General features: G+C 38.9%; 1 protein-coding gene across 25 annotated transcripts in view; it reads left to right on the forward strand.

Moving 5' to 3' along the window:
- PUM1 (pumilio RNA binding family member 1) overlaps window positions 1-21015 on the forward strand; it is a 128327-nt gene that overhangs the window by 8907 nt on the left and 98405 nt on the right. For all 25 annotated transcript variants that reach the window (XM_059690443.1, XM_059690457.1, XM_059690451.1 and 22 more), the window contains one exon: window positions 18464-18532. In XM_059690443.1, the coding sequence (XP_059546426.1) occupies window positions 18464-18532 (69 nt within the window). The remainder of the gene's footprint in view (window positions 1-18463; window positions 18533-21015) is intronic.

Here is a 21015-nt window from a genome sequence, read left to right on the forward strand (position 1 = left end):
GAAGAAGCAACAGGAGAGAGCCTCGGTGAGGCTGCTTTGGCTCACTAGTAATGTTATAGGAAAGAAATGAGCCGAGGTGGTGCAGTTTTGGCTCACTGAGAAGTCAGAGAAAAGGGGGGTTGGAGACGGGTTCAGGTGGTTAGCAATGTCTATTGCTCCCCTGGTTGCAAGTCTTGAGGGATCCCTTAGAGCAGCGGTTCTCAACATGTGGGTTGCGACCCCTTTGGGGGTCGAACGACCCTTTCACAGGGGTCGCCTAAGACCATCGGAAAACACATATATAGTTACATATTGTTTTTGTGATTAATCACTGTGCTTTAATTATGTTCAATTTGTAACAATGAAATTGGGGGTCACCACAGCATGAGGAACTGTATTAAAGGGTCGCGGCATTAGGAAGGTTGAGAACCACTGCCTTAGAGTTACGAGATGCATACCTGTGGGGGAAGGACTAGGGGAAAGGAAAGGCCCTCAGGAGAGCACACCTCCTTTGCCTTTTTCTAAAGGACTTTTGGCATAATGGAACAAAATTTAAGATCAGATTGTCAGAATATCACAGGCTGTGATGGCAGCAGCAGTGTTGGCGGGAAGGGAACTATTTATAGTGCCAGGTACTTTACATTTATTTCTCTCATTACTCTCATTTATGAGCAATCACTTGGTTATACTAGTACTAAAACATTTTTTTAACCTGATGTAGACATTCTCTTAATGTCTGAATTTTCTCCCCTTTTAAAAGTGAACTCTTTAAGCTGTGCCCAAATATATATGTGACTGCATTTTTTAATACTTAAGTTTTTCCCCCATGCCCCTCCCCTCTCAATATTTAATTTTTTAAGTATGAAACTTGAAAGATAATTAGCATGAGGGCTTTTAAATGAATGTAAAACATCAACAGCTTGAGAACATGTACAGAGGTAATAAGCAGTACTTTAAAGTTGTAACATTTGCAGACTATGGTATTTCTGTATTTTTTCTACATTATGATTAAAAACATTAAATATCACTTGTAGTACATAAAATTATTGTAGCTAGTATTCTCAGAAACGTAAAAGCCTCCATTTTGGGGCCAAATTGAGGTCTTTGGAGAGGAGTGAGGGAAAGAAGTCCCATTGAATAAGATTTATTTTTGTCTATTAATTTACCCATTGTAAACAAGACAGTGGGTGTGGATCAAGATATAGAACACTAGAAAACACACTTCTTAAGTGAATAACATTTTAAATGTTATGTACAAAAAATGTACATATTTAACAGTAATTTTTATAAGTGATTTTTTTTCTGAATAGTATTAAAAGTATCATTGTGCAAAACCCAAGGTCAGTCTTTGACTTGTTGTGATAATTTTCTCTTATTGTGAAATCTGTTTTCTCTGTAAAGTTCTGTGAGATAAAGTGGGTGATGAAATAGGGAAAACATTTTAAGGTCCTCAGATTAGTTGAACTGTGGTCTCTACTGGATTTTAAGGGGCAGGGATAGGTGGAAAAGAAAATTTAGAGGACAACTCCACAGAGCTTTTTCTCACTTTTTTTCCCCCTCTCACTTTTGTTTGTAGTCTTTTGGTGCTAGGATGTATCACTATCTACTGTAAATTGACAGCTCAACGGAGATAATTCTCTCTATCCAGGCAGAATTTTGTGGGTGAATCTTCTTTTTGGCTCTATTTGTACCCCCTTTTTCTTCCACTTGGTGTTGCCATCTTCTAGTGGTATTCTGACACCACCTTTGATATGTCTCTCTTTCTTACCCTTCAGTGACTGTGAGATAATCCTTACACTTGTAATTAATAAGTACTGTGCTAAATTGGAAGGGAGGTCAAGTATTCACCCTACTGGAAGTTTTGACATTCCCTGGAGAGCCTCTTCTGTTTTCCCTGTTGAATGACTTGAGACTAGAGTCTCCTATCTTTTCTGGGCAGATTGTTAAAGAGTCCCAGCATTTGGGACAGTGGCATTTAGTTAACACCATGTGGTAAAGCTGAGTAATTCATGCTTCCATGTCCGCCCCCCTACCCCCACCCCCCCTGTACTCTTAGAGCCATTTTTGAAAATTGATTTTTATTTTTAGAGAGAGGAAGAGAGAAAGAGAGAGCAAAACAAATATCGATGTGAGAGAAAAACATTGATTGGTTGCCTCCTGTACTCACCCTGATCAGATCTGACCTGCAACCTGATTGAGAATCAAACCTGCCAGCTTTCGGTGTACAGGACAATGCTTCAACTAGCTGAGCCGCACCCACCAGGACACTCTTAGAGCCTTTAAAAAATTGTATTTGGTGTTAACAAAGTCTTAACGTTATACTCTTGGTCAAAAGGACCATTAGAAGGCCTTCTTTGACTAAGATTTTCCAATTTTAGCCCTGGCCTGTGGCGCAGTTTGTTAGAACATCGTCCAGATACGCCAAGGTTTCGGGTTTGATCCCCAGTTAGGGCTCATTAAAGAAACCAGTGAGTGCATAAATGGGAGGAACAACAAATTGATGTTTCTTTCTCCCCCCACTCACTCTCTCTAAAATAAATAAATAAAAATTAAACTAAGAAAGATTTTTCAATTTAAAGAACTAGGTTCCAGTGTTAAAAAAAAAAAGTATTCACTCAGATGCTGTTTTGTTTTAAAGATTTTTGGTGTGGAATTAGGAAAAAAAATGGATTGGTGGTACTGAGATATAACAGTGGGAAAATAAGAGTATTTTAGGAAACGAAGCGGGTATATTTAGAATTTAGAAATATGTACCAGTGGTGGGTTACAGAATTTGCTCTGGGTGCCCATGTGACCAAAGAAAAGAGGGAAGTGTGTTGAATCATGAGAGTTTTAGTAAAGAGAAAAACAGGGTAATTAGGAAGAACTGTGTTCCAGATTTCAGTTATGGATATGGTTGAAGTGCATTGTAAGCTGTAAAGTAACATACTGTTTTTCATCACACCTCTTTGTACTTGCAGAAGAGACACATCTTTTGTGCATGTGTCCATTTTCTCAGGCAACAGCATTTACGGGATACTTTCTACAGGCTGAGACTGAGAACAGAATACTTAAACAAAAAATTGAGAATCTATCTGTTCACTCCTGAGAAATGGCTTAACACCCTCAGAATAACATAGACTGAAAACACAATGCCATAAGAGTAGTAAGTGCTGGAGATAGGGTAAGTAATAGTTTTTTGTTGTTGTTGAGGGATTTCTTATCCACTCTTCTCAATTTTTATATTCAGTTTCCTTATCTTCTGGGTTTCAGCTCAGTGGACTGCTTTGGCATTTTGCTCCCTGCTGTGAATATTGTGAGAAGTGATTAGCAGTAGCTTGGGGAAGTTTAACATTTGGGAATTTGGTTTAAGAACTTGAGCCTGAAGGATGTACTAGTTAGGGGTGGGCAAACTTTTTGACCCGAGGGCCACAATGGGTTCTTAAACTGGCCCGGAGGGCCGGAACAAAAGCATGGATGGAGTGTTTGTGTGAACTAATATAAATTCAAAGTAAACATCATTACATAAAAGGGTACGGTCTTTTTTTTCAATAGTTTTATTCATTTCAAACGGGCTGGATCCGGCCCGCGGGCCGTAGTTTGCCCACGGCTGTAACTAGTATATGACATTGGTGATAAAACCTGCAGTTGAAGAGTTTATTGGACCTTCTCCAGGGAATTGTTATTTTTTTCATGTAATATTTTTTGAGAACTGTTAAAGTACCTTGTTAATGGTGCCTAAAGATTTATTTGTCTGTTTATGGCTTTTAATAAGTACTCTTTTATGGTTAAAGTATCTTTCTTAATGTCTTTACAAATCTCCTGTGGAAATGGCGGGCCCTAAAAATTTTTCAAAGAACTGCGTTGTTGATATATAATCTACCCATTTAAAGTATATAATTCAGTGGTTTTTAGTGTAGTAGAGAGTTGTGCAGTCATCATCACAATCAATTTTAGAACATTTTCATCATCCCAAAAATCCTGTACCCAGTAGCAGTTGCTCTCTTGTTCTAGACCAGAGACTACTTTTTCTGTCTGTGGATTTGTCTATTTTGGACATTGTATACAAATGGAATTTACAGTATTTTTTTTTTGTGTGTGTGTGTGTGTTTTTTTAAAATATATTTTTATTGATTTTTTACAGAGAGGAACGGAGAGAGATAGAGAGTTAGAAACATCGATGAGAGAGAAACATCGATCAGCTGCCTCCTGCACATCTCCCACTGGGGATGTGCCCGCAACCCAGATATATGCCCCTGACCGGAATCGAACCTAGGACCTTTCAGTCCGCAGGCTGACGCTCTATCCACTGAGCCAAACCGGTTTCGGCTATGTGTGTTTTTTAAAAAATATATATTTTATTGATTTTTTTATAGAGAGGAAGGGAGAGGGATAGAGTGTCAGAAACATTGATGAGAGAGAAACATCGATCAGCTGCCTCCTGCACCCCCCCCACTGGGGATATGCCTGCAACCAAGGTACATGCCCTTGACCGGGATCGAACCTGGGACCCTTTGGTCCACAGGCCGACACTCTATCCACTGAGCCAAACCGGTCAGTGCATGGAATTTACAGTATTAACAAATTTTTAAAATATATATTTTTATTGGTTTTAGAGAGGGAGAGGAAAGGAGAATGAGAGGGAGGGAATATAGGAGGGAAAGAGAAAGGGAGAGAGGAATATCGATGTGTATGTGTGTGAGAGAGAGAGAGAGAGAGAGAGAGAGAGAGAGAGAGAGAGAGATGTCCATTGGTTATCTCCCCCATCCACCTAGACTGGGGATTGAACCCGAGACCTGGATATATGCTCTGAGCGGGAATTGAACCCACAACCTTTTCGTGCCTGTGACAATGCTCAACCAAATGAGCCACAATGGCCAGGCCAAATGGAATTATACAATACATGGTCCTTTGTGACTGGCTCTTTCACTTAGCATTTTTAAACATTTATCCATGTTGTAGCATGTATCAGTGCTTCATTTCTTTTTATTGCTGAGTAATAATAGTACATTATATAGATCTATACCACATTTTGTTTCATTTAACAGTTGATGAACCTTTGTTTTTTTTCTACTTTTTTGGCTGTTATGAGTAATACTATGAACATTCGTGTACAAGTTTTTGTTTAGACATAACGATTTTTTTTAATGAATTATTTAAAAAAATATACATTTTTTTGATTTTTTTACAGAGAGGAAGGGAGAGAGATAGAGAGTTAGAAACATCGATCAAGTGCCTCCTGCACACCTCCTACTGGGGATATGCCCACAACCAAGGTACATGCCCTTGACTGGAATCGAACCTGGGACCTTTCAGTCCGCAGGCTGATGCTCTATCCACCAAGCCAAACTGGTTAGGGCAGACATAACGATTTTTAAAGGTGCCTATGTGTCTAATGTAAAGATATAAAAACAACAGGGATATTATTAGTGGTGCCAGGTGTTTTTTAGAAATAGAGGTTGGGAGGATTAGTTTATCTACTTTATACCATGGATTTGGAATTTTTTCAAGTGACAAGTTTTCTGGGCTAATGGTAACTTTCTTCTCTGTAAAGTCAATTGATCTGTTAATGACAAGTATTTTTCTCTATTGAAGAAAGTTCCCTAAGGTCTTTAACAGTTCATTAACCTAATTCTGGTTATTGTATGTATTTAAAAGCACTATATCTGATGTTACTAAAAAAATGTTTTTTAATTTGTTAAGAATTTGTTGATTCAAATTGTTCTTTCCTCCCCAATTGTCCAAATTAGGAAGACACTATATCTGTCAGAAGCCTATCAAAATGCAAAATGATGAAATTAATATATTCTGTCTCTGAAGAAACTTTGCTTCATGAAGGGAGGAATAAATTATAAAGAAAGTTGTTTTAAAATGAGAATTTCAGGGAGTGTCTATATTGAAATGGGTGCTGAGATGAGCTATGGAATGAGGAATTTTATGTTACAGTTTCTTTTTTAAAAAAAATATATTTTATTGATTTTTTTACAGAGAGGAAGGGAGAGGGATAGAGAGTTAGAAACATCGATGAGAGAGAAACATCGATCAGCCACCTCCTGCACACTCCCCAGTGGGGATGTGCCCGCAACCAAGGTACATGCCCTTGACTGGAATCGAACCTGGGACCCATGATTCCGCAGGCCGACGCTCTATCCACTGAGCCAAACCAGCCAGGGCAATGTGTTACAGTTTCTTAATTTATTATCTAGAAATTGGCTTTAAGTTCTATGTATTTTTTAAAAATATATTTCTATTGTTTTCAGAGAGGAAGGGAGAGGGAGAGAGAGATAGAAAACATCAATGATGAGAGAGAATCATTGATTGGCTGCCTCCTGCACGCCCCACACTGGGGATCAAGCCAGCAACCCAGGTATGTGCCCTTGGCCAGAATCAAACTGGGACCCTTCAGTCCATAGGCCGACACTGAATCCACTGAGCTAAACCAGCTAGGGCAGTGGTCGGCAAACTCATTAGTTAACAAAGCCAAATATCAATAGTACTTCTTCAAAATAGATTCGCCCATGCCGAAAACTGACTTCTGCTCATGGGCCACGAAGTTTCACTCGCACTATATGTGCGCCCGCACGTGGTATTTTGTGGAAGAGCCACACTCAAGGGCCAAAAAGCCGCATGTGGCTTGCGAGCTGCAGTTTGCCGACCATGGGGCTAGGGCTTCATTTGCTTTTAGATAATTTCCAAGCTCCTCAGCATAGCATAATGTAGGCCCTTTTGTGTTTTGAACCAGTTTCCCTCTCCAGTCTTTACTGGTACTCCACTTCAGCTGTACTGAAGTATTTGTAACTTTTGGAACACACATGTTATTTTTATAATTTGTGCAATTCCTCAACATAGTAGTTGTGCTCTTTTTATTTATGTAGTTTCTCTGCTTGGAATTCCTTTCCCCTCCTTTCCCCCCTAGCCACTCCCTCATCTTTCAAACTTCAACTAAAGTATCTCCATCTTTGGTAAACTTTCCCCTTTAACTTCTTCCTTTCGTAAAGGTTGGTACCTCTTCTGGTGCCACCATCATGTTTGGTACACATCTAATTGAAGCGAAGCATTCAGCTGTGTGTGTGGAGTTGAATACTGACTTTTTCCTTCACCAGTTAGTGCTAGGAAGCTGTTTGCAGTAAAGAGATTCTTGAGCTTAAGTCCAGACTTACTGAATCAAAATCTCCAGTGATGAGATGCAGTTCATGTATTTTTTAAAAAGCACTCCCTGGTGATCCTCCTGTGCACCTTGGTTAAGATTCACCTCTTCAAGAATCTTTCAGCCTTGTGTCTTCAGCACCTGGCAAATAGTATGTATCTCATAAATGATGAATGCATACATTATGTCATCAGGGCATATTGAAGAGACTTATTGAGTGTAGTGCTTTATTTTGAAGACTATTAACATGTCACTTAGAATTGATGTGTATAAGATAGAACAGAATGTAGGGTCTTCAATACTGAGAGGCTTTTAGGCCTGAAGGTAAGGAGGAGTCTGTCAGCATTTTTGAAGGGCTACATTAAAAAAAATTTTTTTTTATCCTCACCCAAGGACATTTTTCCATTGATTTTTAGAGAGTGGAAGAGAGAGGGAAAGAGAGAGAAATATTGATGTGAGAGAAACACATTGATTGGTTGCTTCCTGCTCATGCCCTGTCCAGGGCCTGGACCCAGGAGGAGCCTGCAACCGAGGTACATACCCTAGACTGGAATCGTACCTGGGACCTTTTGGTCTGCAGGCTGATGCTCTATCCACTGAACCAAACTGGCTAGTGCTAAATTTTGAAAGTAATCGCTATCAGCTCTTATTATGGGCTAGAGCAGCCGTGGGCAAACTACGGCCCGCAGGCCAGATCCGGCCCGTTTGAAATGAATAAAACTAAAAAAAAAAAAAAAAAAGACTGTACCCTTTTATGTAATGATGTTTACTTTGAATTTATATTAGTTCACACAAACACTCCATCCATGCTTTTGTTCCGGCCCTCCGGTCCAGTTTAAGAACCCATTGTGGCCCTCGAGTCAAAAAGTTTGCCCACCCCTGGGCTAGAGGCCCAGTGCACAAAATTTGTGCGCTGGTAGGGTCCCTAGTGGCTGCTGGCTGGCAGCCGGGTACTCCCTCCCTTTCCCTGGCTGGCCCTGCCCCCTTGTCGAACTCCCAGATAACTTCCGGTTGAGGAGACAATTTGCATACTACCCTTTTATTATATAGGATTTTATGTTCTTTTTGGTTTGCCTTTTTTTTTTTTTTTTTAAGTCATATTAGAGGTAGCCAAACAAGGGGCTGTAGGAACAAGATTTACTTTCCTGAATTTGTAAAACATTGAAACTTTGTTTCTGTTCCCAGTCACATCACATATTGGGAAACAGTGCCATATCCATTTCAACTTTTTAAGGTTCATTCCTGTTCTCAGAAGTGATTTTTAAAAAGTTGAATTTATTGGAGTGACATCTCTAATAATAAAAGCGTAATATGCTAATTAGACCGGGCATCCTTCCTTCTGGACAAAGTCTCAGCGAGTGGGGGGCGCAGCAGAGGTCCCTGGCTGCAGCAGTGGTGGATGGGGCCTGGGGCCAAGGCTCTTGCACGAATTTCGTGCATCGGGCCTCTAGTTGGTTAACAAAATTAGATAGGTTTTAGGTGTACAGTTCTGTAATACATCATCTGTATATTGTATTGTGTGTTCACCACGCCAAGTCCAATCTTCCGTAACCATTTATTCCCCCTGTTACCCTTCTTCTACTTCCTACCCAGAAGTGATTTTTATCATCTAGGACAGTGGTCGGCAAACTGCGGCTCGGCAAACCGCGGCTTGCGAGCTACACGCGGCTCTTTGGCCCCTTTGAGTGTGGCTCTTCCACAAAACACCGGCTCTTTCACAAAATACTGACTTCTGCGCATGGGCCACGAAGTTTCATTCGCACTGTACGTGCATGCCCGCACGTGATATTTTGTGGAAGAGCCACACTCAAGGGGCCAAAGAGCTGTGTGTGGCTCGTGAGCCGCGGTTTGCCGACCAGGGATCTAGGATAGTTCAAGAAGATAACGTCCTTATGAAGATAGAATGAAGGTTGTATTTTATTTGTATAATGTCAGTCATTAACTGCTCTTCAGACTATTGGCTTATTTTTCTCATTAGAAGCTTTTTAAGAGATGCAATTTGGGTTTAAAGTTTCTATTGGGACATAATGTATAGACAGTGTATCTATTAAAATGCAAAATGTGTACTGTATTATAGTTGTGGATTTTATAAAGTGAAATTTTAAAAACAACTTTATTGAGATATAATTCACATGCTATACAATTCACCCATTTAAAATGTATCTGGAATCTAACTGGCAACCAACTGAGCCACACTGACCAGGCGCTTAAATGGATTCTTGTATTCTGCTAGTAAGATTGTATTAATGCAGTGGTTATCAACCTTCTTAATGCTGCGACTCTTTAATACAGTTCCTCATGTTGTGGTGACCCCCAACCATAAAATTATTTTCGTTGCTGTAATTTTCATAACTGTAATTCATAACTGTAATTTTGCTACTGATATGAATCGTAATGTAAATATCTGATATGCAGGATGTATTTTCATTGTTACAAATTGAACATAATTAAAGCATAGTGATTAATCACAAAAACAATATGTAATTATGTATGTGTTTTCCGATGGTCTTAGGCGACCCCTGTGAAAGAGTCATTTGACCCACAAAGGGGTCGTGACCCACAGGTTGAGAATTGCTGTATTAATGTATCTGCCATCCTGATGCCAATGATGGCAGATACATTAATTTCATTTCATTTTTTTTGAAAACAGCCTGATACTTCTAGATTTAAGAACTGTTGGGTGTAGGAAAAAAACACACAAAAACAAAACAAAAATCACAAAAGAACTTTTGGGTGAACATTTTTTATTTTATTTTTGCCTTTTCTATATGTCATCTTTTGAGACTGGTATTTCAGAATGAAACTTTTCTATTGCTAATGAATATGCTTTGATGTCTTCTCCATGTGCAAATAACCATTATTTAAATATAAATATGATCTTTTGTATAGTTGTATAGGAGTTTCTTTCATGTTTTTGGAATTAGTTCCTTTGCAAGCCAGAAATATGCCATTCAGGCCCAGCCAGCGTGTTCGAGCGTTCATCTATGAACCAGGAAGTCACGGTTTGATTCCCAGTCGGGAACATGCCTGGGTTGAGGGCTTGATCCCCAGGAGGGAGTGTGCAGGAGGTACTTGATCAGTGAATCTCTCTCATTGATATTTCTATCTCTCTCTCCCTCTCCCTTCCTCTCTGAAATAAATTAAAAAAAAACCCAAACCATTCAGGTAGATGGCTATAGGTAGTAGTTTCTAGATAAGCAGAGATAAGATTTATCATTATCTTAAGTTTTAAACTTTTTAAAAAATATATATTTTAATGATTTTTTACAGAGAGGAAGGGAGAGGGATAGAGAGTTAGAAACATCTATGAGAGAGAAACATCGATCAGCTGTCTCCTGCACACTCCCCACTGGGGATGTGCCTGCAATCAAGGTACATGCCCCTGACTGGAATCGAACCTGGGACCCTTGAGTCCGCAGGCCGATGCTCTATCCACTGAGCCAAACTGGTTAGGGCTGTATAAAGTTTTAATACATTATATTAGAGGTCGTGGTGGTACTGTTTTACCCACAGCATCTACAGGAATTGCTGCAAATTTACTTCTCAATGGAAGCATCTTTCATTCCCAATATAAATTAGCGATTCTATTAAATGAAACTTCAATTTCTAGACTCAATATAAACAGTGAAATTGCTAAAACTATTAAAAAGGTCCAACTTCTCATTATTGATAAATGCACCATGGCATCCAGTCATGCTATAAATGCCACAGACAGATTACTAAGAGAAATTATGAGTCTGACTGTTGTATTTGGTGGGAAAGTTCTCCTTCTTGGAGGGGATTTTTGACAACGTCTCAGTATTGTACCGCATGCTAGATGATCGGCCATAGTACAAACGAGTTTAAAGTACTGCAGTGTTTGGGGATGTTTCAGAAAGTTGTCTGTTACAACAAATATGAGATCAGAGGATTCTGTTTATAGTGGATGGTTAGGAAAACTTAGAGATGGCAAACTTGATAGCAGTTTTCATTTAGGAATGGATATTATTGAAATCCCCTGTGAAATGATTTGTAATGGATCTATTGTTGAAGCTACCTTTGGAAATACTATATCTATAGATAACATTAAAAATATATCTAAACATGTAATTCTTTGTCCAAAAAATGAGCATGTTCAAAAATTAAATGAAGAAATTTTGGATATACTTGATGGAGATTTTCATACATATTTAAGTGATGATTCCATTGATTCCACAGATGATGCTGAAAAGGAAAATTTTCCCATCGAATTTCTTAATAGTATTACTCCTTTGGAAATGCCGTGTCATAAATTAAAATTGAAAGTGGGTGCAATCATCATGCTATTGAGAAATCTCAATAGTAAATGGGATCTTCGTAATGGTATCAAAAGATTACGACCTAACATTATCGAAGCTGAAGTATTAACAGGATCTGCAGAGGGAGAGGTTGTTCTGATTCCAAGAATTAATTTGTCCCCATCTGACACTGGCCTCCCATTTAAATTGATTTGATGACGGTTTCCCGTGATGCCAGCATTTGTGATGACTATTAATAAATTACAAGGACAAACTCTAGACAGAATAGGCATATTCCTACCTGAACCCGTTTTTGCACATGGTCGGTTAGTTATATGTTGCTTTCACTTGAGTTTGAAGAGCATGTGACGTTACAGTTAAAGTTCTAAATACTTCATCACAAGGGAAATTAGTAAAGCATTCTGAAAGTGTTTTCACTCTTAATGTGGTGTACAGGGAGATATTAGAATAAGTTTAATCACTTTATCAGCCATTTGCATCACTGTTGTTTTTATATCATGTTTTTGTTGTTTTCATATCATGTTTTTGTTGTCTTTATATCATGCCTCTATTATATCCTTTGGTTACTGTTTATTAATTTATATATTATTTTCATATACATTTTACTAATTTCCTTTCATCTCTCACACCTCTATTATAGAGAAAGGGCAAATAGCAATATTAAAATATCTCCGCTAATTAATTCCGTTTTAATATGCACGAATTTCATGCACCAGGTACTAGCCCAGGGGTGGGCAAACTTTTTGACTCGAGGGCCACAATGGGTTCTTATACTGGACCGGAGGGCCGGAACAAAAGCATGGGTGGAGTGTTTGTGTGAACTAATATAAATTCAAAGTAAACATCATTACATAAAAGGGTATGGTCCTTTTTTTTTAAGTTTTTTTCATTTCAAACGGGCCATAGTTTGCCCACGGCTGTACTAGCCCTATATAATAAAGAGGCAATATGCAAATTGACTGTCACTCCCTCACACAAAGATGGCTTCCCCCCATGTGGTCACAAGATGGCCTCTACAAGATGGCTGGCAGAGGAGGGCAGTTGTGGGCGACCAGGCCTGCAGGGGAGGGCGGTTAGGGGGGGACCAGGCCAGCAGGGGAGGGAAGTTGGGGGCAACCGGGCTGGCAGGGGATGGCAGTTGGGGTATATCGGGCCAGCGTGGGAGTAGTTAGGCGTCAGTCAAGCTGGCAGGATAGTGGTTAGGGGGTGATCAGGCTGGCAGGCAGAAGCAGTTAGGGGCAATCAGGCAGGCAGGCGAGTGTTTTGGAGACAGCAGTCCCGGATTGTGCCTAAACCGGCAGTCCAACATCCCCCGAGGGGTCCCAGATTGGAGAGGGTGCAGGCTGAGTTGAGGGACACCCCGTCCCCCACCTCCTAGTGCACAAATTTTGTGCACCGGGCCTCTAATTATGATTCATAACGTTTTTGTGTCATTAGCTTCTTACATTAGGATTCCTTTGTGCCTAAGTTTAAGTTTAAATATTTTTCTTTGATAGCAATGTTGGCTGGCAAAAAGAGAGACAAAATCTAAATAGAGAGGTAGGAGAATCAGGAGACATAGTGGTATGTACTACTAAGTCAAGGAATGAAGAAATTTTAGATGGTGACTTTACTGAGATTCTTTTTCACAAAATGAGAACTGAAAGAACATGGTATGATTTTTTTTAAAAAATATATTTTATTGATTTTTTACAGAGAGAAAGGGAGAGAGATAGAGAGTTAGAAACATCGATGAGAGAGAAACATCGATCAGCTGCCTCCTGCACACCGCCCAGTGGGGATATGCCCGCAACCAAGGTACATGCCCCTGACCGGAACCGAACCTGGGACCCCTCAGTCCGCAGGCCGACGCTCTATCCACTGAGCCAAACCGGTTACGGTGATTTTTTTTTTTTTTTTTAAGTTTTGGAATGGATGAGAATGGAGAATGGAAGTTTCTCCGGATTATTTAGCTGGAAATTGAGAAGAGAGAAAAATGAAAGTACTTTTGAAATGCTAAGTTTTAGAAAATAAGTTAGGCCCAGCTGGTGTGGCACTCAGTGGGTGAGCACCAACCCAGGAACCAGGGTTCGATTCCCGATCAGGGCATATGCCCAGGTTGTAGGCTCAGTCACCAGTAGGAGGTGTGCAGGAGGCAGCCAATTGATGTTTCTCTCTCTCTCTCCTCCTCCTCTCTCCTCTCTAAAAATCAATAAAGACATATTAAAAAAAAAAGTTAGCTGTTCACATGATCTAGTACGTACTTCTAATGTATTGATTATGGAAATACCTGAATAGAACCTCCTGCTGCCCTTGCGCCCTCGCCCTCCTTTTCCCCAAGAAATGAGCAAAGCATGCCCCGTACTGACTGCGGGCAGGGAAAGAAGGGATGAACCTGTGGAGGAGGCATTTTAGTCTCCTAAAGAGAATCATCTGTGAGTGGGTCCAGTTGAATAAGTGCCTACTAAGTTGGACATTTTACCTCACTTAATCATCATAACAAACTTGTAAAATAGCCTATTATCTCAGTTTTATATATGAGGAAACAATGAAGTGTGTAACATTCATTGGTGATTCTGATAAGTGTATATGGAACATTGGGTATGGTAAGTAGGGTTTCTCAAGGGGTGATGGATAGGGTAGGCACTTTAGAATATGATTTTTAAAATAAAGATTTGTGATGCCCTGACTGGTTTGGCTCGGTGGATAGAGCATTGGCCTGCAGACTGAAGGGTCCCAGGTTCGATTCCAGCCAAGGGCATGTACCTTGCTTGCGGGCACATCCCCAGTGGGAGGTGTGCAAGAGGCAGCTGATCGGTGTTTCTCTCTCATTGATGTTTCTAACTCTCTATCCCTCTCTCTTCCTTTCTGTAAAAAAATCAATAAAATATATTAAAAAATAAAAAAATAAAAGATTTGTGATGTTTTTGCTTAATTTTTTTAATTTTTTTGGCTTTAGGATCTTTTTATTATTTTTTAAAATATATTTGTATTAATTTCAGAGAGGAAGGGAGAGGGAGAGGGAGAGATGAAAATATCAATGATAAGAGAGAATCATTGATTGGCTGCCTCCTGCACATCCCCTACTTGGGGTTGAGCCCACAACCCAGGCATGTACCTTTGACCAGAATCGAACCTGGGACCCTTCAGTCTGGAGGCCGACACTCTATCCACTGAGCCAAACTGGCTAAGGCTGGTTTTTTATTTTCCATATGTGATGTATAGTTCTGAGTATATCTGTTTTGATTTTATAACTTTCTGAATGGTTAAGCACACACTTAATTTGCTAAATTATGGTTCTAGTTAGGATGGAATTCCTGTTAGAAGAAGGCAGTTGTTGAGGCTTACAAAAGAAAGTTCTGGGATCTGGAAATGGAAGGGAAACTCAGAAGCATAGGTCATGTATCATTGGGTGGAATGAAGAGAGGAATATAGAGGTAGGTCAGGCACTGAAGTGGCCTCTTGCTTTGACTCTTTAATAAAGGGCGTGGGAGATGCCTTTATGGGGAGGGGTAGCAGTAGAGAAAGTCCTGGATGGACATGAGAAAGTTACATTACTGGCAAGTAGCCCAAAGAGAAAAATAGGAAATAATTTTGTGAAATCGAAGGAGATAGATAAGGTCAGTTAGTGGAGTCTTAGAAACATTTAGCAAAAGTGAAGGAATTTTAGTAATACTGGAAATTAACATTGGCAACTCAAATTGAATTCTAGAGGAAGAAGAGTTTGAGTACAAGAACTTGAAAAGATTATTCTGTCTTCCTGAGAGCATTTACTCTGATAATAGTAATTTATAGCCAGCCTTTCTCCTTTATGATAGAAAAGGCTTTTTGTTACCTGCTTATAATATTATTTACATTTCTCTGTCTTCATTCTTTGATTTAATTCCTGAGCATCTGATTTCTGATCATTAGTTATGTTTTCTAGGAAGAATTTTGGCTGCAGAGTCTGCCTGGTGTTGATGACCATACCAAGTGTAGCTCCCGTTTTAAACAATAAGTTCCTTACTAATTTAAAAACAGTTTTGTGAGAATGATTTGGTCTTTCTGGTGTAGACAACTATGGAAAAATGGTTTAAAATGGAGGTTTTTATAAGTACCGCGCGCTAACCGATTGCGCAACTGGAGCTCCTAAAATGGAGGTTCTGGACTAGCAAAGAAAACTTCACAAAGTGAGGCTTTCTCAACAGTTCTCTACAGGAGGTAGGAAGGCAGTACTCAGAGGTAGGTGAGGCAGATGGAAACACCACGGAAGAGGGAGGATGGGAGGTGAAGAGAGAGCTAAAGTGAGTGAGAGAGGAGACCTGAGAGGGTGAGCTAGTGAGCAAATAAGTAGTGAGAGAGAATGAGTGGGAAGATAGAATAGAAAGGAGTGGAAATTGCTGCAAGGGGAGGGTGGGCATATTTTGAAGTTAGGGGGAGGAGACAGTGGAAAGTAAAGACAAGAAAGACCATGAAAGCATACTTACCAAAACCAACAGCAGAAACAGAAGGCAGTTTTATCTAGGGATGGAAACTTCCATCAAGGCAGCTGGGTGATGTAGAAAGGACCTTGCTCTTTAAATTGGAAGACCTGGATTTATATCCTAGCAATGCCATTTAAGTCCTCTTCCCTACTTAACAATGGTTGGGTAAGTAATTTCTCTGATGCTCTGTTTTTTAATATCTTTTAAAATATATATATATATGTTTATTGATTTCAGAGAGGAAGGGAGAGGGAGAGAGAGATAGAAACATCAATGATGAGAGAGAATCATTGATTGGCTGATTCCTGCATGCCCCACACTGGGGATCCAAGCCAGCAACCTGGGCATGTGCTCTGACCGGGATTGAACTGTGACCTCCTGGTTCATAGGTTGATGCTCAATCACTGAGCCATGTCACCTGGGCTATTTCTTAGTCTCTTAAATGGGAATAATCTGTGAGAATGTTGTGATGATTACATAAATATGCATATTGTATGTTATGTCTTTGCTTAGTCCTACATTTTCCTTGGGAAATAATAGAATTTTCAGTGTTCTTGGTTAAAACTATTTGTAGATTTTTGGATTTTTAAGAAATGTCTAGCTCTAATTAAATTTATGATCAGATTCCTCAGAAAGAGCTAGATACAGAGCTTTGTGCATTTGATTTACATGCTTTGTAAATGTTAACTTTGACCTTAAAACTCAAAATGATTTCATTTAACATGTAGAGTTTCCAGCTAACATCCTGTCCTCATCCTCCCCTATTTTTTTTAATTCTTTTTTTAAAAAAAAAATATTTTATTGTTTTTTTTACAGAGAGGAAGGGAGAGGGATAGAGAGTTAGAAACATCGATGAGAGAGAAACATTGATCAGCTGCCTCCTGCACACTCCCTCCTGGGGATGTGCCCGCAACCAAGGTACATGCCCTTGACCGGAATCGAACCTGGGACCCTTGAGTCCGCAGGCTGACGCTCTATCCACTGAACCAAAGCGGTTGTGGCTCCCCTATTTTTTTTTTTTTTTTAACTGCATATTGCTTAGAGCTTATTCAGTGTGCTTACTTAAATACTTTACAGTGTGGTCATACTTTCTGTTTCAAGGCCTTTTCAAACTGTTTTACTAAAATAACAAGGCTTGTCTCTGTCTTTGTTCTCTTGGCTGAATTTTAGCTTCATTTTTAACATTAAAAAATTTTTTTTACTATTAAATTGATTTTTAGAGAGAGAGGAAGGGAGAAAGAGAGAAACATCAATGTGAGAGTGAAACATTGATGAGATGCTTCCCATATGCCCCCTGTCAGAATCAAGCCCACAACCCAGGCATGTGCCCTGACCAGGAATCGAACCTGCAACCTTTTAGTGCACGGGACAATGCCCAGGCATCTGAAGCACCCTGGCCAGGGCCATTTTGAATTTTATAAATTTATATTTTTAGCAAGCATCTCAAAGCTGTTACATCTTAGTGACACAAGGTGCCATTTCTAGCATAGTATCAGTTCTGAGTTTTGAAAATAATGTGATTTAAAACAATGCAACTGTATTTTTATGTGGTGTCAGTTCAGTTAAATTAAGATTGTTGGGTGATATATAGGCAGCATGTTAATAAATCCTTAAATTGGATTCCTGAGTTGTATTCTGGTTCCTGTTGTCTGTACTTTTCTCTTTCCCTGCCTGGCCCAAGCTTGATCTTCTTTGCATTTACTGACTGCAGAACCTCACTGGCTGGGCGAGGATATGTTTTTATTGAGAGAGAGAGGTAAAGAGACTGAGAGAAAGAAACATCAATTGGTTGCCTCTGGTACATGCCCCGACTGAGGATTGAGCTCTTAACCTAGGATGTGTCCTGATGGGGAATTGAACCCACAACCTTTTGGTGTATGGGATGACACTCCCAAGAAACTGAGCCAGGGCTAATTTTGAATGTTTTGAATAATCTGTTTCATGCTTCATCCTTGATCCTACTGTTACCTTGTAGTAATGACAGGAATGAGTTAATGAAGCCCAGAAAGATTATGATGTAGGTAGTACATTTACTGATAGGTAAAGTTTGAAGCAATTCTTGTGATATGCTATTTTTTCCCCTCTGAATTTGAGATTCTAGGAGCCTCCCCGAGATCTTCCAGTATGGAGAAATGTTGGGGCACTCTGTTATAGTTGGCACCCTTTTCCCTTTGGTTTATCAAAGAAATACTGGGTTGGATCAAATGAGTTCCCTAATTTATATGCTCCTGTTTGGGGACAAGGGTACAAGTACTTGGTCTTTGATTTAGCAACCAGGTTTAGGTTACATAATCATCCTCATGTGTAATTGCTCTTCAGTATGTTGGTCTTTAATAATTAAATTAAAATGTATGAAAAAAGCTAACATAATTCTTGTGCTGTAATTTGCTTTTTCTTTGTTTGGATTATATGTTTTTCATGTTTTGAAAACAAAAGGGAATGGGAGGGGAGAAAGCAGGGGTCATTGCTGAACCCTGATGGCTAAAGGTAAGTGAGTGTTTAATCTCAATCTCTTGAAAATTGTTAACTGTCTTTATCAATATCTGAAAGTCAACAAAAGCTTTTCAGTTGTGTTTAATGTGTATGTAAAATTCAAGATGCTGACTTGAAACTTTTCCCTCCTCTATTCTGAACAATAGGTACGTTCTATGGATGAACTGAATCATGATTTTCAAGCACTTGCTCTGGAGGGAAGAGCGATGGGAGAGGTGAGTGAATTGGTGTGTCAGAAAAGTGGGCCTGTTTCTAAGGGAAGGTTGGAACTGTCTTTCTTCAGATGTATTAGATTCTAGTCTCCAGAAGTATGTGTTTGCTTTTCCTTGTTGCCATTCTCATGATAGGAATGGGATATTGCAGAATGTTGCCAAAACGATCTCATAGGAATGTTAACCGTAGCCTAATGTCCTAAAAACAAGATAAAACAACCAAAATATGAGCACAAATTATTTAGTATTAACTAGTGAGTTGTAAATTGAGGTGTTAAAATTTTACAAAATAATTTAATTTTATATGCATCCAACATCCTTACCTTTGCTTCATTTTTCATTTGCTAGGAGAAGGGAGATTTAGATTGGTTATTATTCAAAATATGTTGATAACCTATTTTTAGAGTAGTGCCATGTTTGAGGAAGTTGTTTAGAGCTCCATTGTGAAGAGGAAGGTGTTAGGTTTCTGGCAAAATAATTCCAGAAGTAGAGGCCTGAGCCAGTCATTCCTTATGTACATAGAATTCAGAAACAAGAATTTTTGTTTATTGGTAAAGTTTAAAATTTGCAAAAACAAAATTTACTATCATCTGTTATATTGGCAGGGAAGATTGCCATAATTCTAAAAGAAAGGGGAGTATAGATGAAGTACAGTTGATTTCTAGTGATTCTAGTTGTTTACAATAAGAATGCATTGGTGATAAGGTAGAACATACAGTTTGCTTTGCTAAAGATGTTACAGGTTCATAAATTGGGGGCTCTGGCTTGTGATTTCCTTGTTCTAGAGAGTTACCTTAAGTTTTTTCCTTCTGTTTCATTTTTTGTGTATCAGATATTTAAAATTTCCCACATCTATTTTAATGTTTTAAATAAATGGATAATAGCTATATTCTGAATTCTTTTTTGATACCATTCATTAAATACATTTGTTCTTTGACTTAGCCAGTATTCTGTGTTCCAGGCACTGTGCTAGGTTCTGAGGATTCAAAATGAAGATAATTCCTTTCCTTATTTATAGCAAATATTTGTAGACTGCCCTTGTGGATAGATATTAAATAGTTAAACTGTTGGTTTTTTGTGTGTGTTTTTTTTCCGGTCCTGAGATTCTTGCTTCCTTTGTTAAAAGATTTTGTTTCCAATGTTTCTGAATCCTCTTATGATCAGAGTCCAGTGTCCTATCATTTTAGGTTCATGGGTTTGGGTCTGTTCTTGTTCTTTTCCCCTAGAGCTTTACTGGAGTATTGGTAGGTGTCATTGTGTTTCCTGTGCCTGTCTAATATCATTGAAACAGTGCACATCAGCAGATCATATTGGTTATAGGGTAATAGATTTTCTAAATTCACTACTGGAGCAAAGTTTGAGCAGAAAGTTAACAGATGTGTCTGATATTAAGTATAGATTGGAAAACCACATTTATCTTCTCCACTCATGTGATTCTAATCTGGTCCACTCCACCAAAAATCTAATCCCAGGTTTTAAAAATTAATTACACAAAATCAAAATAATGTCCTGTTGCTGTTTTGCAAGCAAGACTTTGTAATCTCTAAAGATGAATTCTAATTGAAGAATAGTGAACAGAATTGAATAGAAAGTGAATTTTATTTAAATGACACTTAAAATAAATATTTTTAAAATCTTGCTTTTTTGCCCCAAAATGCTTCTTTTAAAAGATCTCCAAACCTCATTCTCCTTATTTTTCCTAGAAATGCTATTTTTGGATATATGTATATATATTTCCCCAGATCTGTACATAAACATGCATGCATTATCTCATCAGTAACTCTTATCAGGTTGGTGCTATTATGCAGATAAGGAAAAAGGCCAATAAAAATGAATTAATTTGCCCAGGGTCATGCAGCTATTAAGTGGTGGAGCTGGGATACTGACATGGCTTCCTCTCCAAAGCATGTGCCCTTAGAATAACAAAGCCAATACTTGTAAAATGATTGACGGTAAAATCTCATTTTAATAAGCTTTATAAAAGCTGATTTTTGGGAGTATTCAAAAAATGCTTAATATACTTCCCTCTGAAAATACAAATACTTACTGAAGTTATTTTTTGGAAGCATAACCAGTGTCTAGGCACAAAGGGGACAAACTAAGTATGGAGTAGTTTCTATACACAAGGAACTTTCTTTAACTAGTTGAGGAAGCAGTGAATACATATGACAACAGAAAAGTGCATGTTTTTTCTTGAGTTTAGAAAGTGATTGGGCTCTGGCTGGTGTGGCTCAGTTGGTTGGAGTGTTGGGTTCATTCCATTTCCAGCCAAGGCACATAGTACTTAGGTTGGGGGTTTGATGCTTGGAAACCGATCTCTCTCTCTCTCCCCTGCCCCCCTTTCCTCTCTCTAAAAGTCAGTGAACATGTCCTCAGTGAGGATTAAAAAAAAAAAAAGGGTGGGGGAAGTGATCAGTATTGGCAGGACTAATTTATGATTACATGAATGGAAGGAGAAATAAGACTTGGGAAACATCTAGTTAGGA

This window comes from Myotis daubentonii, chromosome 3, assembly GCF_963259705.1.
Source record: "Myotis daubentonii chromosome 3, mMyoDau2.1, whole genome shotgun sequence".
In the NCBI taxonomy this organism is placed as follows: Eukaryota; Metazoa; Chordata; class Mammalia; order Chiroptera; family Vespertilionidae; genus Myotis; species Myotis daubentonii.